The sequence below is a fragment of the Nannospalax galili genome, unplaced genomic scaffold, assembly GCF_000622305.1.
Source record: "Nannospalax galili isolate Female #2095 unplaced genomic scaffold, S.galili_v1.0 scaffold371, whole genome shotgun sequence".
NCBI classification, from domain to species: Eukaryota; Metazoa; Chordata; class Mammalia; order Rodentia; family Spalacidae; genus Nannospalax; species Nannospalax galili.
In genome coordinates, this window is record NW_008331606.1 from 2,120,499 (window position 1) to 2,137,932 (window position 17,434).

Consider the following 17,434-nt stretch of genomic DNA (forward strand, 5'->3'; position numbering starts at 1 on the left):
AACAGTAAAAAACAGGAGGACAAGGGAAAGACCTCTACCAAATATGTCAGTAATGGACAAATATTTCTTGAGCATTTACTGTGTGTGAGGTACTGTTATCTCTGTTAAAAGACATTGGAATCAGGGGCCCTTCCAATAGTAGGCTGATGACTGAGATGAAAGGTTAAGACTTAAACATTTAATCAATATGGGTAACAAACAGTTCAAGGTTCTCTATAATCAGTATCAAGTGATTCTGATGAAAATAATGACCAAAGAATTTCACAGACACACTTGTAAGTAGGATGATCCAGAGTCTTCTTGGAGAAGGGAGAACTTGTAACAACCTGTTTTGGTTTGAATGAGAATGTCCCCTATCAGTTCCAAGCATTGGAATACTTGGCCCCAGTTTGTGGTGCTGTGTGTAGAGGTTAAGCTGATATGGCCTTGCTGAAGGAAGCACATCACTGGGGGTAGGCTTTGAGAGTTCATAGTTTTGTCAGATTTCCAGTTTCACTCTGCTTCCTATGCTTCTGGCATGTATTTGGAGATGTTAGCTTCCTGTTCTGGCTGCCTCTGCCGCCATGTCTCCCCAACATAATGGACTCTTATCCCTCTGAAACTGTAAGCCAAATAAATTTTCCTTCTATAAACTGCCTTGATCATGGGGTTTTATCTCAGCAACAGAAAAGTAACTAAGACAGGCACTGAAACTTGGACAAGATTCTGAGTGAAAGCAGACCTGGAAGATGCTATGCAAGCAAATGAATGAGGTAGGCAACACAGTGCCTTTGAAGAAAGACAGCTGATTAGCTTGGCTGAAATAGATTTGTTTTGGGGAGTAGCAGCAATGCATAAAAAAACTGAAGAGATCCCTAGAGATGAAATTCAAACTCTGCTCATCTTATTCTACATTATTTTCAATCATAGGTCTCCCTAGTTTTCCAATGATGTTTAATAAATGCTTTCATAATGATTCTGCAGTCATATTATTGACAGACACAGAAACTACAGCATAGTCATTTGTAATAGGCTTTGCAATAAGCCACTTGTTACATGTTCAGTCTTGGGTAAGTTTATTTAACCATTATTTCTTTTCTATAAGTATATACAATAATACACTCATAATGGAGGGAGGGAGTATAAAGAATGCTTGAAAGAGATAAAAAGAAAAAAAACTGAATAGTATTTTGCCAAGGAAAGCAAAGGCAGAGACAACTCAAGGTTATTTACTGGATCAGATGAAATAAAGGCATCAAAGTGGTCACAAACTGTGTAAAGCCTCTCCTCCCAACTGAGCAAAAGTAAAGAGGCCCAAGGGGAAAAGGGGACCTGGTCCTTGTTGTTATGAAGCAGGAGGCCAAAATGGTGATGTATCCACTGTCTGAGAAAAGGTCTAAGTACTTTGGCACAAGATAAGACATGTAGTTCAAAACAGACCTCAGCTGCTTTGCTGAACGGCCCTACTACATACAGCCATGGCAGCAAAGGGTTCTCCTCTATACACAGTTAAAAGTGTCTCCTATGATTAACCAGGTCACCCAGGCTCTGAAGAGTGAAATAGCTTCCCAGATGCTAAGCTTGCCCTTAAGTATAGGCCAGAGATAAAGCAGAAGAAGCAGAGGCTGTTGGCATGGGCCAAAAAGAAATCTGCTGGCAAAGGGGATGTCCCCATTAAGACACCTCCTGTACGTTGAGCAGGCGTCAGTACTGTTACTCCCTTGGTGAAGAATAAGAAGGTTCAGCTGGTGATGACCATCCATGATGTAGACTCCATTGAGTTTGTGGTCTTTCTGTCTGCTTTGTATAACAAGAGGGGAGTTTCCTACTGCATCATTAAGGGGAAGGTCAGGCTGGGGCAGCTGTTCCATAGGAAGTTACGTACTATTATTGCCTTCACATAGGTTAACTCAGAAGACAAAGGAGCTCTGGCTAAACTGGTGGAAGCTATCAGGATCAATTACAGTTTCAAATACAATGAGATCTGCCATCACTGGGGAGGCAATATTCTAGGTTTCAAATCTATGACTTATATTATCAAGTTGGAAAAGGCCAAAGCCAAAGAACTCACTGCCAAATTGGGTAAAATGTATGTAATCGAGTTTTCTGCACATAAATATAATAAAAATGTGCTTTTAAAAATCACCTAAAGGCCGGTAAACTTTGAGGTTGTTGAGGTTGCCTCACACCATTTTGTGCTGCAATAATAAAACATTCAAGGCTAGTTACTTTATAAAAATGTTGATTTGGTTCATAATTCTGGTGGTAAGAAAGTCCAAATACCACTGCACCTCCATTTGATTGTATCAATATATTGCAGAGAAGTAGAAAGTAAACCAGAGGAGTGGAGAAGGGGCATATGAGCAAGCAAGAAATCAAGAGAACAGGAAGAGGCTAGGCTTGCTCTTCTATAACAACATGGTTTCATGGAAGTCTGTCTATTCCTGCAAGACAAGACCTACTGAAAAAGACCAACATTAATCCATTCTTGAGGGTGGATTTCTCACGACCTAACTGCCTTTCACTATGGTCTGTATTTTCAAGGTTTCATCACCTCAAAAGTGTCATACAAAGCTTCCAGCATGAACCTTAGGAATAAAAAAACAGCAGCAAAAGTCATTGATAAACTTCAAGGCATCAGGATTAGTGCAAAAGGAGCCAAGCTGTTTGTAGAAAAGGGGCAATATAGTAGGAATGAGAAAGGAAGGAAAGAAGATGTGTACTGAGGAACTGGAGCTGCAGTTCATTTGCAGCTCTGCTTCATTTTTACTGAAGGAGGGAGCAAGAACCAGCTTTGACTCAGTAGGGTCAAGAGATACAATGGCTAGACAAACGGGAGCTCAGACTGAAATGGCTGGTAGCTCCTATGAGAACTTCAAACCCTAGCTTTCCTCTTTGCCACACTGCAGGAAATGGTGACAAATGAAAGAAGCTGCTATTCACAAATCATCTTCCCTCTTCCTTTTGTCTAGTACCTCAGAGGAAGGAAGTAATATTATAAAGAAATCTACCCCACTCATTTACAATATCACAGTATTGCCAGTTGAACAATTACAAGAGACTCCCTGTATAATAAAGCCTCATTAATTTAGACTACACTAATTTGGAATTTGTGGTCATTTTTAACCCAGGCTGGAGTTACCTTTGTACTATTTAACAAAGAAAGGGCTCACTAAGCAAATAGTGAGAACAAGATTTTAAGAAAGTTAATTTAGCCTGCCAGCAGCTTATTCCACTTATTTTAAAGAACATACTGTTTTTAGGGAGCTTCAGCATATTCATTATTTGATGCAAATTGCTTCAGCTAATTATAGATTAGTGTAATCTACTGTTAAAGTGCTTTATCTGCAACAGTTAACTTTATTCTCATTGACTATGCTCATTAGAACTAAAATGTCAATTCTTTAAAGCTGGTTCATAATTCAGATTAATACACACCCCCCTTTTCCACCCTCATGACTATACTACAGTTAGTGAGGTATTACCTGAAACTAGTCCATCACTTCTGATTACAGTGGAAAAATTAGTAAGTGACCAAAAATTTCAGAGCAGAGAAAACTGATGTGTTAAAGTTGATGCTCTAAACTGGTGGACTCTATCCATGGCAGGTTCTACTGACAGTTGATCTAGCTCTTATTTAATACACAAATGTAGCAAATCAACTTGGAAAGCAGAATGAGATGTTTGGTTTGGTTTTTTTTGTTTAAAGTTTAAAACTAATTGGAAAGAAAAAGAATTGCTACATGAAGAGACACTGAGAAGAATAAGTGACTGCAGATGGCAGGAAAGAAACAGGCCTTATATAAAATGTAACTGTGATAACTACAAAACCACCATTTTTCTGTATAGAGCTAAAAGTCCTGTAATGTTCCCTAGTAAACTTTGAAAACTAATAGGCTATTAGAGTACACTACATAACTAATAGCTAGAATTATGCCCCTAAATGATTAAGCAAAGTTAAATTATGAGGAATATACATTTTTGAAAGGGAAATAAGTTCACACACAAACACATATATGTGTCTACAATAGTTAACCTTAAAAAGTGAAATATGTGGATGCTTATAACTGGTCAGTCAGCAGACAATAAAAGACTGCAGAGTGGTAAGGCCTAAATGGGACATCTATATCATACCCCCTTCTCACCCAAAGGCTCAGAGATCTTCACTGAATAAGGGACAGAAAGATAAGAGACAGTGGATGACCACAAAAAAAACCCCAGAATTTTCTGGACTGAACAAGGCATTTGCACATATGAACTCACAGTGGTTGTGACAGCATGTACAGGACTTGTGCAAGCTCAAGGTAGACAAAATCCTAGAATGTAGGGGAGAGGTGGGCACAATGCCGCACCTTTAGCTGAGGAACTATTGATAACTGATAGCTGGAGGGGGGGGGAGAGAGAGAGAGAGAGAGAGAGAGAGAGAGTTTGTTTTAAGAATGTGGATCCTGGTAGGTCAACTACACTCTACTGGATGGCCACACACTCAAGAGAATATGAGCAGTACAAACTGGACAGAGACAGAAAAAGAAACAGATTCAGGGTTAGAACGCAAGTCATTTCCTGGGCTATCCATCTTGTTTTTCCATATGCAACAAAATAAAGCCCTGTCCTTTATTAAGGGCTCCATATAGCTAATATTTAAGCTGTTACTTTTAAAATCTACAAAATAAAGTTCTGTCCTTTATTTTTATTTTTTTAAATTAATTTTTAATTGAAGTTTTGCAATTTTCATACAATATAGTTTGATGTTATTTAGATCCCTCCCTTATTCACACCTCCTCCCACTGCCCCTGCCCAATTTAATATGTATTTGCATGTATATGTGTACATACATATCATGGCCTATAGAATCTGATTTGTGCCCCAAATGTCCTTTAGTGTAGGTTCATTCACTGAGCCCACCAAGGGTCCCATCCCTGTAAGACATTGTCTTTCTCCCTTCCAGCAGACATCAACTGTCAAAGTTCCTTAGGTTGTGTTGGGATTTCTTACTCACTTTCCCAAGTCTAAGGTGGGATTTTGTCTGGTTTGAGCTGGCACAGAACTAAGGTTCCATATAGCTAAGATTTACATTGTACTTTTTACAAACTTTCATAAGTAGGAAAGATCTATGACATAAGAGAGAGAAATGATACTATGATTAGAAACATACTGTACTTCACAAGCTGAAAATAAAAGTAATAGTAAATACCAAGAAATAAAAATAAAATTGTGATCATGTCTATTACATAAGTCTAAAGATCTCAGGTTGGTGTATGACCTATTTTCAAATGAATAAGCAATAGAATGATGAAACATAAAATCAAATAACCATCTAATATCTAGTTTTCCTGTTATTTTCTCATTTGGGTTGGAGAAATTTAAGATGAGAACAGGCCAGTAGGGTGTGAGGAATGAGAGAAGGATTTCAGGGATGCAAACAATTCATTGGGCTGTTTTGGAGGATTTTGGAGAATCTCTTTTTTGGGAATTCTAAGAGGATGCTAAGGGTTACATAAAAGGCATGTGGGGGGAGCTGGAGAGATGGCTCAGTGGTTAAGAGCACTGACTGCTCTTGCAGAGGACCTGGGTTCGATTCCCAATACCCACATGGCAGCTACGAACCATCCTTAACTTCAGTCCTAGGGGAATCTGAAGCCTTCTTCTGACATCCACGGCATTTCATGACACAGGTGCACTCACATACATGCAGGCAATACACATAAAATAATAAATAAAATATTTTTTAAAAAGGCTTGTGGGACTTGCATGGTAGTATACATCTATAATTCAGAACTTAGGAAACTGAGGAGAAAGACAGTAAGTCTGAGGCCTGCCTGGGCTCCTTAGCTAAATACTGTCTCAAAATAACAATATACATATGGACATGGTATGTATTGGAGGAGGAGGCAGAGATGGCATTGGGGAATTTCAAATACATACAGTTCTTTTATTTAGACATAAAATGAGGATAGCCTGCCACACGTACATGCCAAGAGAAGTGGGTAGTGAAAAAGTAACTCACATCATTCCTTTTCTAAAAAAAAAAATTCAAAATTCTTTATTCATATCATCTTGCTTCAAGTCTCCTCATTCTTCAAGGATCTGCTAAAAATTCCACTTGTCCTATGAAGCATTCCACAGTCTCTAAAGGTGAATCAAAATTTCCCTCATTTTTGCTTCCATACACTTTTCCCCCTTGCACTGATATTCTATCTTACTGGTTTTTCATATATGTGACACTTCCATCCCATGAAAAGGTCAAGGGACTTACTCGCTTCTGTGATTCTTACAAGGCCTAGCATAGTATCCACTACCTACCACGCTATGTGAAAATATGGACTCAATAGCACTGATTTAAGACAGTGCATTATGACCTAGCTTACCTGAAGGAGCATTTGTTCTCTTTCTTTTCTTGCTCGATTCCCCTCCATTCTCAATGAGGCCATCTGTGACCAGAGGGCCAGTGGCACTACCAAACTGCAGGGGTTCGTTGTTGTTGGCAGGGTCAAAGGGCAGCTGGTTCAGTCCTAAAGAAGAAAAAGAAAGCCAAAGTCCAGACTCCATTAAGGACTGGGATCATCTCCAGACTTTATTATATGAGCCACTTGTGGAAAAATTTCGACGTCTTAAGAACCTAGGTATAAAAAGGTAAATTTCTTAAAAACAGTTGCCCTTTGTAATTTTTGCAGATGCTGATAAGTTCAGAATTAAAATATAACAGTGGCTCTGTCTTTTGTTAGATTCTTCCCATTTTTGTTTTCTACTTCCTTTCTGAAAATGTCAAGACTAGCTGGATGCAGTGATGTATGCCTATAGACCCAGCTCTTCAGGAAGCTCATGAGGGGGAATCACCTAAGTATCGAAGTTTGAGGTCAACCTAGAAGACACAGCAAGACTTTATCTCAAATAAACTAAAAATATCAGACTTTGTTTAGATGTGCCTGTGGATGGACCCACTCTTTATCTGAAAAAGGCTGGCTTTGAATTCTTGGATAATATCCTGACATTTATCCATTATATCACTATAACTTATGCTGCACTGATGTAGATACAAACATTAGATTATTCTGACAACAGTCATCTCCCATCATAACACAAAAGTTTCTAAGAATAAAAACTGTAACCCCACAGCAAATGAGAAAAGAAAGCTAAGGTGTACGCATTGTAGGGAGTTATGTAGTTACCAGAGCAATGGGGAGTTATAGCCCAGATGTGGGTGGTATTAATTTCATCCTGCTCAAATGTCAGAAGCATAGGCACTTTACTATTCATTGCTGCACTATATAAAAGGGCAAAAGACACTTTCTACTACCAGGTCTTAGATATGAGTCAAAACCTTTGACACTGAGAATCAATGTGATCATCTACAAAGTTCATTCTCAAGAACTGTACAGCTGAGTTGTGAAAAAATTTCAAAAAAAAATCTCTTTATGTTTTAAGTAAATTTCTGATTAAGTGTTGGACTATATTCACAGGTAGTGACCCCATACACAGGCCACAGGTTGGACATGTCTGTGGGAGGAGCAGAGGGAGTTTCTCCCTCTTCTGGTAGCAACACATGAAATATCAAGTGTTTCACTGAAAACTTCAGGAAATGTGGACTCAATAGTTTTCTTAAAGCTCAAAGTAAAGACATGTCTTTTAACTGTTTTACGCACTACTCTCTATCACAAGGGGAATCATGTTGGACTAATATGGTTCATTTTTTAAACTTTCAAGTTTTATATGGCCCTGAACTGTAAAATTCTTGAGATAATGGTGTAAAGCATCAATAAAAAAAAGTTGGCTAAAGGTCGATAAGATTTCAGTAAAATGAATACTGAGGTTCTAGCAGAATGATTTCACATAACTGCTTTTAATAAAGAGTATCATCTTGCTAATATTTTTGGTCTACATAAAAAGTACTATTTTTTTCCAGCAAGCAGATTCCACTAGGAATACCTCCACTAAGTGTCCTTTAGAACTGGTCAAATATTCTTCCTTTATACCATGAAAGAAACTAAATCAAAGAATCAAGCTTACATCTATGCTTTAAGTCAACCATTTATTACATCATATCCGTATCTTACTAATTTTCTGCCATGACTAGAACTGAAAAAAAATAGTTTGTATGGTGTTGTATGTATATAATCCCCACAAATGTAATTAGTGTACTATCCCAAAACTTTTCTTAACATTTCTCTCTGAAATGTTACACTGATCAAATCAAGTTCCATGAAAGATAAAATGGTATAAGGGAAAGAGCCCAACAGACTATGATGCACATTCTACATTTTCCTTACTAGTTAGATTATATTGGTAAATTGAATGAGAAATGTTCCCCCTAGGCATAAGTATTTGAACAGTTGGTCCCCAGCTGATGGTGCTATTTGGGGAGGTTATGGGGTCTTTAGGAGGTAAGGTATAGCCTTATTATAAGAAGTGTCTCATTCAAGGTGGGCTTTGAAAAGTCATAGCTATGCCCCACTTCCAGTGTCCTCTGGCAGCTTCATGTTTGGTGTTGAAGATGTTAGCTTCTTGTTCTTGCTACATGTCTGCTTTTTAGTGCCATGCTTCACCTACATGATGGACTCTTATTCCTCTGGAACCATAAGCCAAAATAAACACTTCCATAATTCACTTTGGGCCATGCTCTTTAAGGACAGCAACAGAAAATTAACTAATGCATCATGTAATCTCTCTTAATCCTTGTTTTATAATGTATGGAATGGGAGTAATAACACTGTACACACTTGTCAAAAAGACTGATAAACAGATGTTTATAATAATTACTTTATCCTAAGTGAATTAAAACAAGATTCTCACTGTAGGATTTTAAGTTCTTCTGGGGAGGGGAAGATCTCTACCCCACAACCATATCCCTTTGTGCCTAGTACCATGTTAACACAGTGAATGTTAATGAACTCATTTACTGTCAAAAAGTGGAGGCAGGTAGCTCATTAAATTAAGCCACATGATCAAAGATTTGGCAGCTGATAATCAAGAACTAATGCTACAACTGAAAAGTTCTGATGCTGATTATAACAACATTACTTAAAATAATTATTTTAAATGCATCTCCATCTTTTGAGAACTATACTGCAAGATGGATAAAATCCTGATTAAAAGGAATCCTTGGAGATTAGGAGGTTCTGATTAATGACTGTTAATCATAAAAGTCTTTCTTATTTTGTCTTGCATTTGATAATTTTATGAATAATATATCAGTCCATTTTCCTGTTTATTAGTAGATGACTGAGGCATTTGTAGCACTTAAAAGCCATGATCTGAAAGCTAATAAGAGCACCCAATTTATATACCTGATAAAAATATTAAATGAGATCATTAAGATCATATATTTGAGATATTCAGTATCACATCTGGCTCATCGTTGATGCTCAATAAATAAATATTGAATACCTATGTATGTTCTTGAATTTTCTGAGCTGGGACACTGCCTTCCTACTTCCTGTTTCTGCCCAGGTCATCATACCCTCTGTTTCCTCCTGGAGGGAGGAGGTGAGCTGTCAAAGGTGTGGCTTGTGTGTTGGGGCTGAGTTGACATGGTAGGCTTAACAAATATTGATGGCAACTATTATAAAGTTGATTTTCCATTTTTACTTTCTCAAATTTTGTTGAAGTGTAAGGTGAGCAGATTGATCTGAACTTGCCTTAATCCAAATATATAACCTACTTTCCTCACTGAGCCTTTTCATTGCTGTTTGTACATTTTCGTGAAAGTTGAAGGAGTCCAGGAAATAAAATTCTGGTGAGTTAAAATAAAGGTATTCAGTCATAGAGACTTGGTCCTAATTGTACTTCATCTTTAATTGGTCCCAGATGATAAGTTCAGGGACATAGATATTTTATTCCTCTTACCAATGTACAGATCTTTCGACACTGAATAAGACTGAGATTTCAGGAGCTTTCTGTGTATTGACCTCATAGAAGACCCAGATACATGAAAATTTACTACAGTACCTCAGGTCTTATTTTCTATAGGGAAAGATCTCATGTCAAAAAGAAGGACACCTTACTCAGTAAAGCCAATTCATTGAACACAAATCCATATTTTATATTATCCAGGACCAAATATAGTCTTCAAAGATTTGTAGCTTGAGAGCAAGGGCTATAGAGATAGCAAATTCTTGTGACACTAGTGAGTCCTAGGTACTTTTATGGTATCACCTAAAACAACATGACATAAACAGATAGATCCCTATAGGATCATTACATATTATGTATATGTGATTTATGTCATATGACATTTTAGGTAAAATAGCTCCAGTGAAATTATTTGAATGCTAAAAAAACACCCTATCACCTTAACTCCAAGACTTCTTGATGAAATTTCAATGATGATATTAAAATATTAGCAGTGACCATATTGCAATTCTCACCTAACTATAGAATTTACCTTGAAATCTCTATGGAAGCAAATCCTACCACTTTCTACTAGATATTATAAACTGAAAAATATTAGATTTGAAGAAACTTTTGCAGTTATTGAGTTCATTCCATGGAATATAGGAATCATCCATAGGATTCCTGACAGACTTTAACCTAGGGAGCAACTCTTTGCCTGGAGCCCCTTCCTTGCTGGACATTCAGCTGTCTTTCTGTATATTTTTAAAGGTGCCACCTACTTTATTTGGAGGATTCTTTTCAGGTTTCTGGTGCATGTTGCTCAAATATCATCTTATTTATTGTTCTTACAATAATCACAAGAAGTATCTCACTTTTTAAGGACTGTGCTCATAATCACTGCAAAAAAAATAAATGAACAAATCAAGGTTGTCTAACAGAATACAGTTGAGAAATTTTCTGAGGTCCAGGCTGGGGCTGAAGCTTAGGAGTAGAAAGTTAGCATAGTATGAACAAGGCCTTGGCCTTGGTCCTTATCACTACCACCTTTTCTCTAAAATCTTACACGTTCTTATAGATTTTGTCATTTTATTCCTGGGGATAAACTTAATAAAGCCATGTACCTTGCTTATTCTTTTCCCTCACAGATCATCCCCATATCCCTTAGCTCACAAAATTTACAGTTTGTTCAAAGAGGGGAAACAAAGATAAATCGATAATGTACATTAGTGATATAGACTTCTGCTCTACGAGGAAGTTATATTCTCAATCAAACAAATTCATGTAGTAATATAATCGTGTTTAAAACCATCTAAAGTGGTGTAAATACCTAACCAGCTGTTATTTCACATTGTGTCAAAATGCAGATTTTATCTAACTTTGTAGCCCATAGGAAACCTTTTTAGAAAAAATATGCAAATTGAAGAAGAGTAGGGAAGGGTCCTTAGAGAATGGCATTCCTCATCCAATGGAACCAGGGAGTTAAATATCTCAGAATGAAGTACAGATGTCAGTGTATAATCCAATATTCATTGCAAGGAATTCACATGTAATGACATCTGCTGTGCATATGCAAATGATTCATGGACTTTGAGGAAAGCACTGAAGAATTTTCATGATTTTATTTCTGAAATAATATCAATGATCTCTTTCTGCCCTGCTGCTTCAACAGTTACTATCAATTTACTTTATGGAGCTTTCTACTGTAAGATCAAATTAAGACCACCCTTCATAATGCAGTCTAACACGTGTAATGAGTGTGCCAGATTATAGAATCAAAATTTGACCCTGTGGATCCACAATTTCTTATTTTAAAGCTGTGGCCCACAGGCTATATAACCTTAGCAATAAGACAGAAAATTCTATTCTACATGAGATTCCTTTAAATGTAGATGACTGAAGCCCTGAGAAATCTAGTAACTGAAGGCAGCAATCTTCAGGCAGAAATTAAGGTTGAAAAACAGAAACATCAGCTTTCTGGCAAGAGGAACATGGTGGTTACTGCCTCTTATTTTCCAAATAACTTCAATTTAAAATTAGATATAAGACTCTTTAGTATCTGGGAGTTGGAGTTCCCTACATTTCAGGTGGGTTTCTTTCTTTATGGCAAGTGCTGTACCTTCAAGCTCCATCCGTAGCCCTTGAGTGGTTGATATGGAGGGTGCTCTATTGTAGCCCAGACTGGCCTCAAACAAACTCTAATCAAGAGTAAGGTAATCAACCTTGCTTCTGCCTCGCAAGTCCTGAAATCACCTGTGACAGGTGTATGTCACCTCATCTGGTTACAAAATAGTTTTTAATTTCAAATTTGGGGAAAATAATAATTATAAATAATGTTGTGTCTTTAATGAGTTGACAGATGCTTTTGTAGGATTTTTTTTCATCTCTGGGATCATTTCTTCATACTCATTCATGCTTTCTCATTCTTCAGTCTATGCCTGAAAATCTTTGATTCCACATTTGATAGCTTTTGCCACCCTGCCATCCTACCTCCTACTTGTAATGGAACAGTCACAGTATTCAAAAGGGTTAGACTATAATACTACTTTTCAGTCAAAGAAGTAGCAGTCAAAACAACTGAACATTTCTCAGATCCAGGATCTTAACTGATGTCAAGTATATAAAACATATTTTTCCAATTTTGTAAAACCAATATTCTTTATATCTGTTTTAGCTGAAGAAAGAGAAACTGTAAATGAGCAATTGGTGAGTGAAGTTAATAGGGAAGAGATGGGAAAGAAAAGAGCAAAAGTTTCTTGCATCAGTGATGATGGACATAATTTGTAGAACAAAATTTACACTTAAGTTGCCTTGTCCCAACAGAGGTAACCAGCCAATTTTCTTGAGTAGTGGTCCTTCAGTAGCTCTTAGAGACTCCCTACAGTAGTATTTAGTCAAAGCACCAGAATCTTATCCAATTCAAGCCTTTGTTTCATACATACTATGTCCAGCTTGAACTCTACTCCAACTCTTACTTTTTAATATATGCATGTGTTTTCTGGAGATTGGGTGCTCCCTGTGGATTCAGCTTGGGTAAGTCTGACTTGTGGTTTGGTTTTCTGACAAGTTCTTGACGCTATTGAAACTGATGCTATGAAATCACCCTTTGGACTACCTAGTATTCAAAAAACTATTCAGCATTTTCCTGTCTCCACATCTTCAAAACACACTGTTCCTCTGTCTGCTCTTTGCATGTCCAAACTTCAAAATACTAGCCTTGCTTTAGGGTTTATCTCAGAGGCTATTTCTCCCACATACACAATATACCACAGCAATGGAACTGGGGATACCCAATATACCACAAGCCAGGAACCTATCACTGCTTCTATACTATGTGCCCCAGTCTCATCTATTATTCCCTTGTTTTATTTTTCTAGCTATTATTCCCATTTATAAGAATGGGAGGGAGACTTCCTGCACTGAAGTAGATTTTTAAGGTCATATACCTGATAAGCAAAAGAAAAAGGAACTCAGGCCTTTTAAATGTTAATACACACTTGTAGCTTCCTTAGATTTTAATCTGTACATTTCCTATGTCTTTTAAAGCATTCCTTCAATTATACTTCTTTTGATCTTTTGTCTTCTCATTAATACAGTAGCTGTGTTTCCTACTCCAGATAGCAACAGACCTATTGCTGGAGTGGTCATGAATAGGAGAAAGTTAGAACATTAGGGACATTCACTTAAAGTGGCTTACAGTTCCCCAACTCCTACCTCTCTCTCTCTACTTCCTGGCTGCTATGAAAGTGAGCAGCTTTGTCCTACTATGTGTTTGTCCCCATGATCTTATGTCTTACCAGAAGTCCCCAAACAATAGAACCCCAAGTGACTATGGACTATAAAATCATGGGTGAAAATAAATCATTCCACCATTCAAGTTGATTATCTGCTATTTTGTCACAGTGAAGGAAAGCAATGGACCATGTCTCTGAATAACTTTATTCTCCTTTTCTGAAGGCCAAAATAGTCTTTCCATTGACTAAGACCCCAATATGACAAAATACTATAGAAAAGATAACACATACAAACCTTTTTAAAGAAAGGTTACAGATCCTGCTTTATAAAATACAATTTTAAAAGACAACTTCTAGAGATGTATTTTCTAATATAGTAGCTATAAAATACATGTAGCCATTGCAATTTAAGTTTAAATTAAGATGGAATAATAACAAAAGCTCAGTGGCACTAGGCACATTCAAAAGGAGTCATAACAATTTGTAGCTACTGGCTCTTATATTGGACAGCAAAGATATATAACATCCCAAGCATCACCGAAAGTTCTACTGGATAGTGCTATTCTAGAGTTAGACTTGAACTCAAACCTATATCTGCCACTTACTAGGTACCCAAGTTAAGTGTGCCACTTACAAGTTGTATGAAAAGTCATTTGATCTCTTCCAGTTTCTGCATTATAAGAACAGAGATGGTAATGACTCTCCCTTAGTGGGACATGAAGAAAATTAATGGAACTGTATTAGTTATTTTATGTATTGCTGGGATGAAATATATGACAAAAGCAAATTAAGAAAGGACTGCAGGATCACAATTCAAGTGTACAGTCCATCATGGTGGTAAGAACTCAAGATGACCGATCACATTGCATCAAGAGGTAGGACGTGTAAAGAGAAAAATGCTGGTGCTCAGCTTCTTCTATTTCATATATAGTCCTGGAGCCCAGCCCACAGAATGATGCCAAGCACATTTAGCATTGATCCTTTCCCTCTGAATAACTTAATCTTGTAGAATCTTTCACTGACATGCTTGTTTTTTGGTGATTCTAGGTCCTGATAAGTTGACAATCAATACTCACTATCACAAGGACAATACTCAATGTTTTAGTATATACCAGACAATAAAATGGTGTTATTGTTTGTGATGGTTAATCTTGATTGCCATGTTGGTGGGATTTGGAATCACCATGCAGACAAACGTCTTGCATGTCTGTGAAGGTATTTCTAATGAGATTAACTGAGGAGGGATGGCTCACCCTGAACTTGAGCAGGACAATTCCATGAGGGCCTGCACTGAATAAAAAGGAGAGAGGTGTGTAATACCAGCAGTGACTTCTCTCTGCTTCCTGACTATGGCTGCAGCGTACAGCTGCCATACATTCTAGTGCCAAGCCTTCCCCGCTGTGATAGGCTGCACCCTCAAATCATGAGCTGAAATAAAACCTTCCTCCCTTCAGTTGCTTTTTGTTAGGTACTTTGTCACAACAATGAGTAAATAACTAATACAGTCTTCGAAATCAGGACCTTATATGAATTTATCTCAAAATGGAATTAGAAACATTTGTAATGTAGTGTAGATCCTGTGCCTTTATACTCTATCCTATTTATGGATAGGGAGATATGAGCCTTGTGCTCCCCTTCTAATCTATGTTTTCTTATAGGGAATGCATAGCCATTAAGGCAAACCATTAAAAAATAATGCAGGAAATAGTGATTGTTCTTTGCTTGGAATATCTTTAGGATAGGAGCTCATATTTGTCATCATTGAACTCTGCAAAGTGTAAGGCTCACATTTTCCCTTTACAAATGAAGTACCTCCTCCCAAAGCTTTAATAAACAGTACCTTCCAGCAGGATGCTATATTATTGGAACACTGCCAGCAGTGACACTGGACATTGTGATGGATAAGGACCATGTCTCTAAATCCTTATTTTCCTTTATTTGGGATTTTTTGAGTGTTTTTCCTATGAGGCTGACAACTATCTTACCTGATAATAATGAATTATTTGGGCAAAGTCTCAACTAAACCCATTAAGGTATTTAAATTCCATGAGTAGGAAAACGAAATACATATTTCTAACTCAAGAAGAATGCTTCAGGACCTTTTTCTCCAAATATAGCAAAATCACATCATTCAATGAAAACAAGGTTCAAAAATTTTTCATTTGATACAACAGTTCCAAGTGACAGATGGTAGAGGGTCCATCTATCAATTTCTTTAGCATAAAGTCTGGCATTCATCACAGGAACTGAGAAATGAAATCCTAATTTTGCTATAGCTTAGCCCTGGGAACAGTTACAGCAACCACTATTCTCTCTAGATCTTTGAGGAGAGGGTAGAAAGATGGTGATTTATCATTACCTGCTTTGAGCTGGCTCTAAGCCATGCTGCAATTCTTCTTGACCAATTTTCCACCTGAGTGACAGGAAAGGGCAAGTTTCTAACAAACTGACCATTAAGTTATCTGTTTAGTATTTGCCTGAGAATGTGCCCAGAGGTACTGTAATATGGGTTTCTCTGTCTCAATAAAACAAATAATTGTATTTTTCTGAGCCTGAGGGCAGAGTTCTTCTGGTATTGAAATTGGAGTCTATCTTGTCATATCTGTAATGAGGTCTTTCCTTCAGGCTGATTGATTTCATAAAGCAGAGGCAATTATCAAAAGCAAGCACAGTTTTCCCTACAAAATCCACTCCAATGGTTTTGAAAACTAGCTCATCAGCCAGACCTAGTCAGGAGCCTAGGCTGAGCAAGCCTTTCAATACGAACAGTTACAACATACAGAGAACACCAATTTCCCTTAATAGATTCTTAAGATGCCACTAAATAAGTTGTAAACAAGTTTCAGCAAAATAATTTCACATGCTGTGAATGAATGAAAATTGAAGTTGCTTTCAGATATATCTGAAATGCTTGGAGAGTGGGAGTGAGAGTTGGAACTTTTCTAGTACTTGGAGAGTTAATTTTATTAATGCTAGGAGAATATTGATATAGTTTGAAGCTGATGCACTGCATGGAAAACATCTGCATCTTTGCTTTCTCCCAAATATACACATGAATTTCTCCAGATTTCCTTTCTTCATATATATTCAACTTCATCAACTATATATCCAATCACTGTGCTGCAATTTTAATTACTTTTTAATTAACCAATGATGAGTTTGTGATTTAGCATTCCCTAAGGATACAACTGCATAACCACAGTAAATCCTCATTTACATATTCAAACTTTTTATTCACTCTCCTTACACCCCTCCATTAATTTTTGCTATACTGTATCACTGGTGCTCTAGAGTTATGCTTTCCGAATCCCTAATCTTTGATTCCCATTTGGATTCATTTTTCAATTTTAAACATTTTTCATTGAATTTTGTGATTTTCATACAATATAATTTGATGCTATTTAGATCACTTCCCCTATATATACCTCCCTGTATTGCTCCCCCCACCCAATTTAATGTACACTAGAGCCTGGTTAACCTACCAATAATCCCCTCCTTGGAAGAGACTGTTTATCCCCCTCCCAGCAGCCACTGGCTGCCAAAATTTCCTTAGTTGGGGTTTCTTACTCACTTCCCCATGTCTACGCATTTTCGAAAAATGTATGATAAATGCCTCTTGTTGATTTTGAAATTAAACACACAGGAGAAAACAGAGACCCCATAATACATTAATACATCTTTAAAGATCCATACCTCCTTTATACCTATTCCACCTCAGGAGCATCATTAATACTGGGAGTTGACAAGTGATTAACACCTTTGGAGAAGTTACTTCTAGAGCTGAAGTCAAATTCACTACCCACAAAGCTAGAATCTGCTCCTTGAGAAGAGAGAATAACCATAAGTGGAAAAGCCTGCAAAAAGAATAGCTTTATGTTTGAAGCAAGTCATAC

At 37.2% G+C, this 17,434-nt stretch overlaps 1 protein-coding gene and 1 pseudogene across 8 annotated transcripts in view; one reads left to right on the forward strand and one right to left on the reverse strand.

The window, feature by feature from the left end:
• Enox2 (ecto-NOX disulfide-thiol exchanger 2) overlaps nucleotides 1–17,434 on the reverse strand; it is a 395,106-nt gene that overhangs the window by 252,815 nt on the left and 124,857 nt on the right. For 5 of the 8 annotated variants that reach the window (XM_029560435.1, XM_029560431.1, XM_017796524.2 and 2 more), the window contains one exon: nucleotides 6,348–6,491. The exons of the other annotated variants lie outside the window; for them this stretch is intronic. Coding sequence is in view for 3 of the 5 variants with exons in the window: in XM_029560431.1 (XP_029416291.1) it covers nucleotides 6,348–6,491 (144 nt within the window). In the remaining 2 variants the exon portion in view is untranslated. The remainder of the gene's footprint in view (nucleotides 1–6,347; nucleotides 6,492–17,434) is intronic. 8 annotated transcript variants of the gene reach the window in all.
• LOC108490485 lies at nucleotides 188–2,705 on the forward strand (annotated as a pseudogene).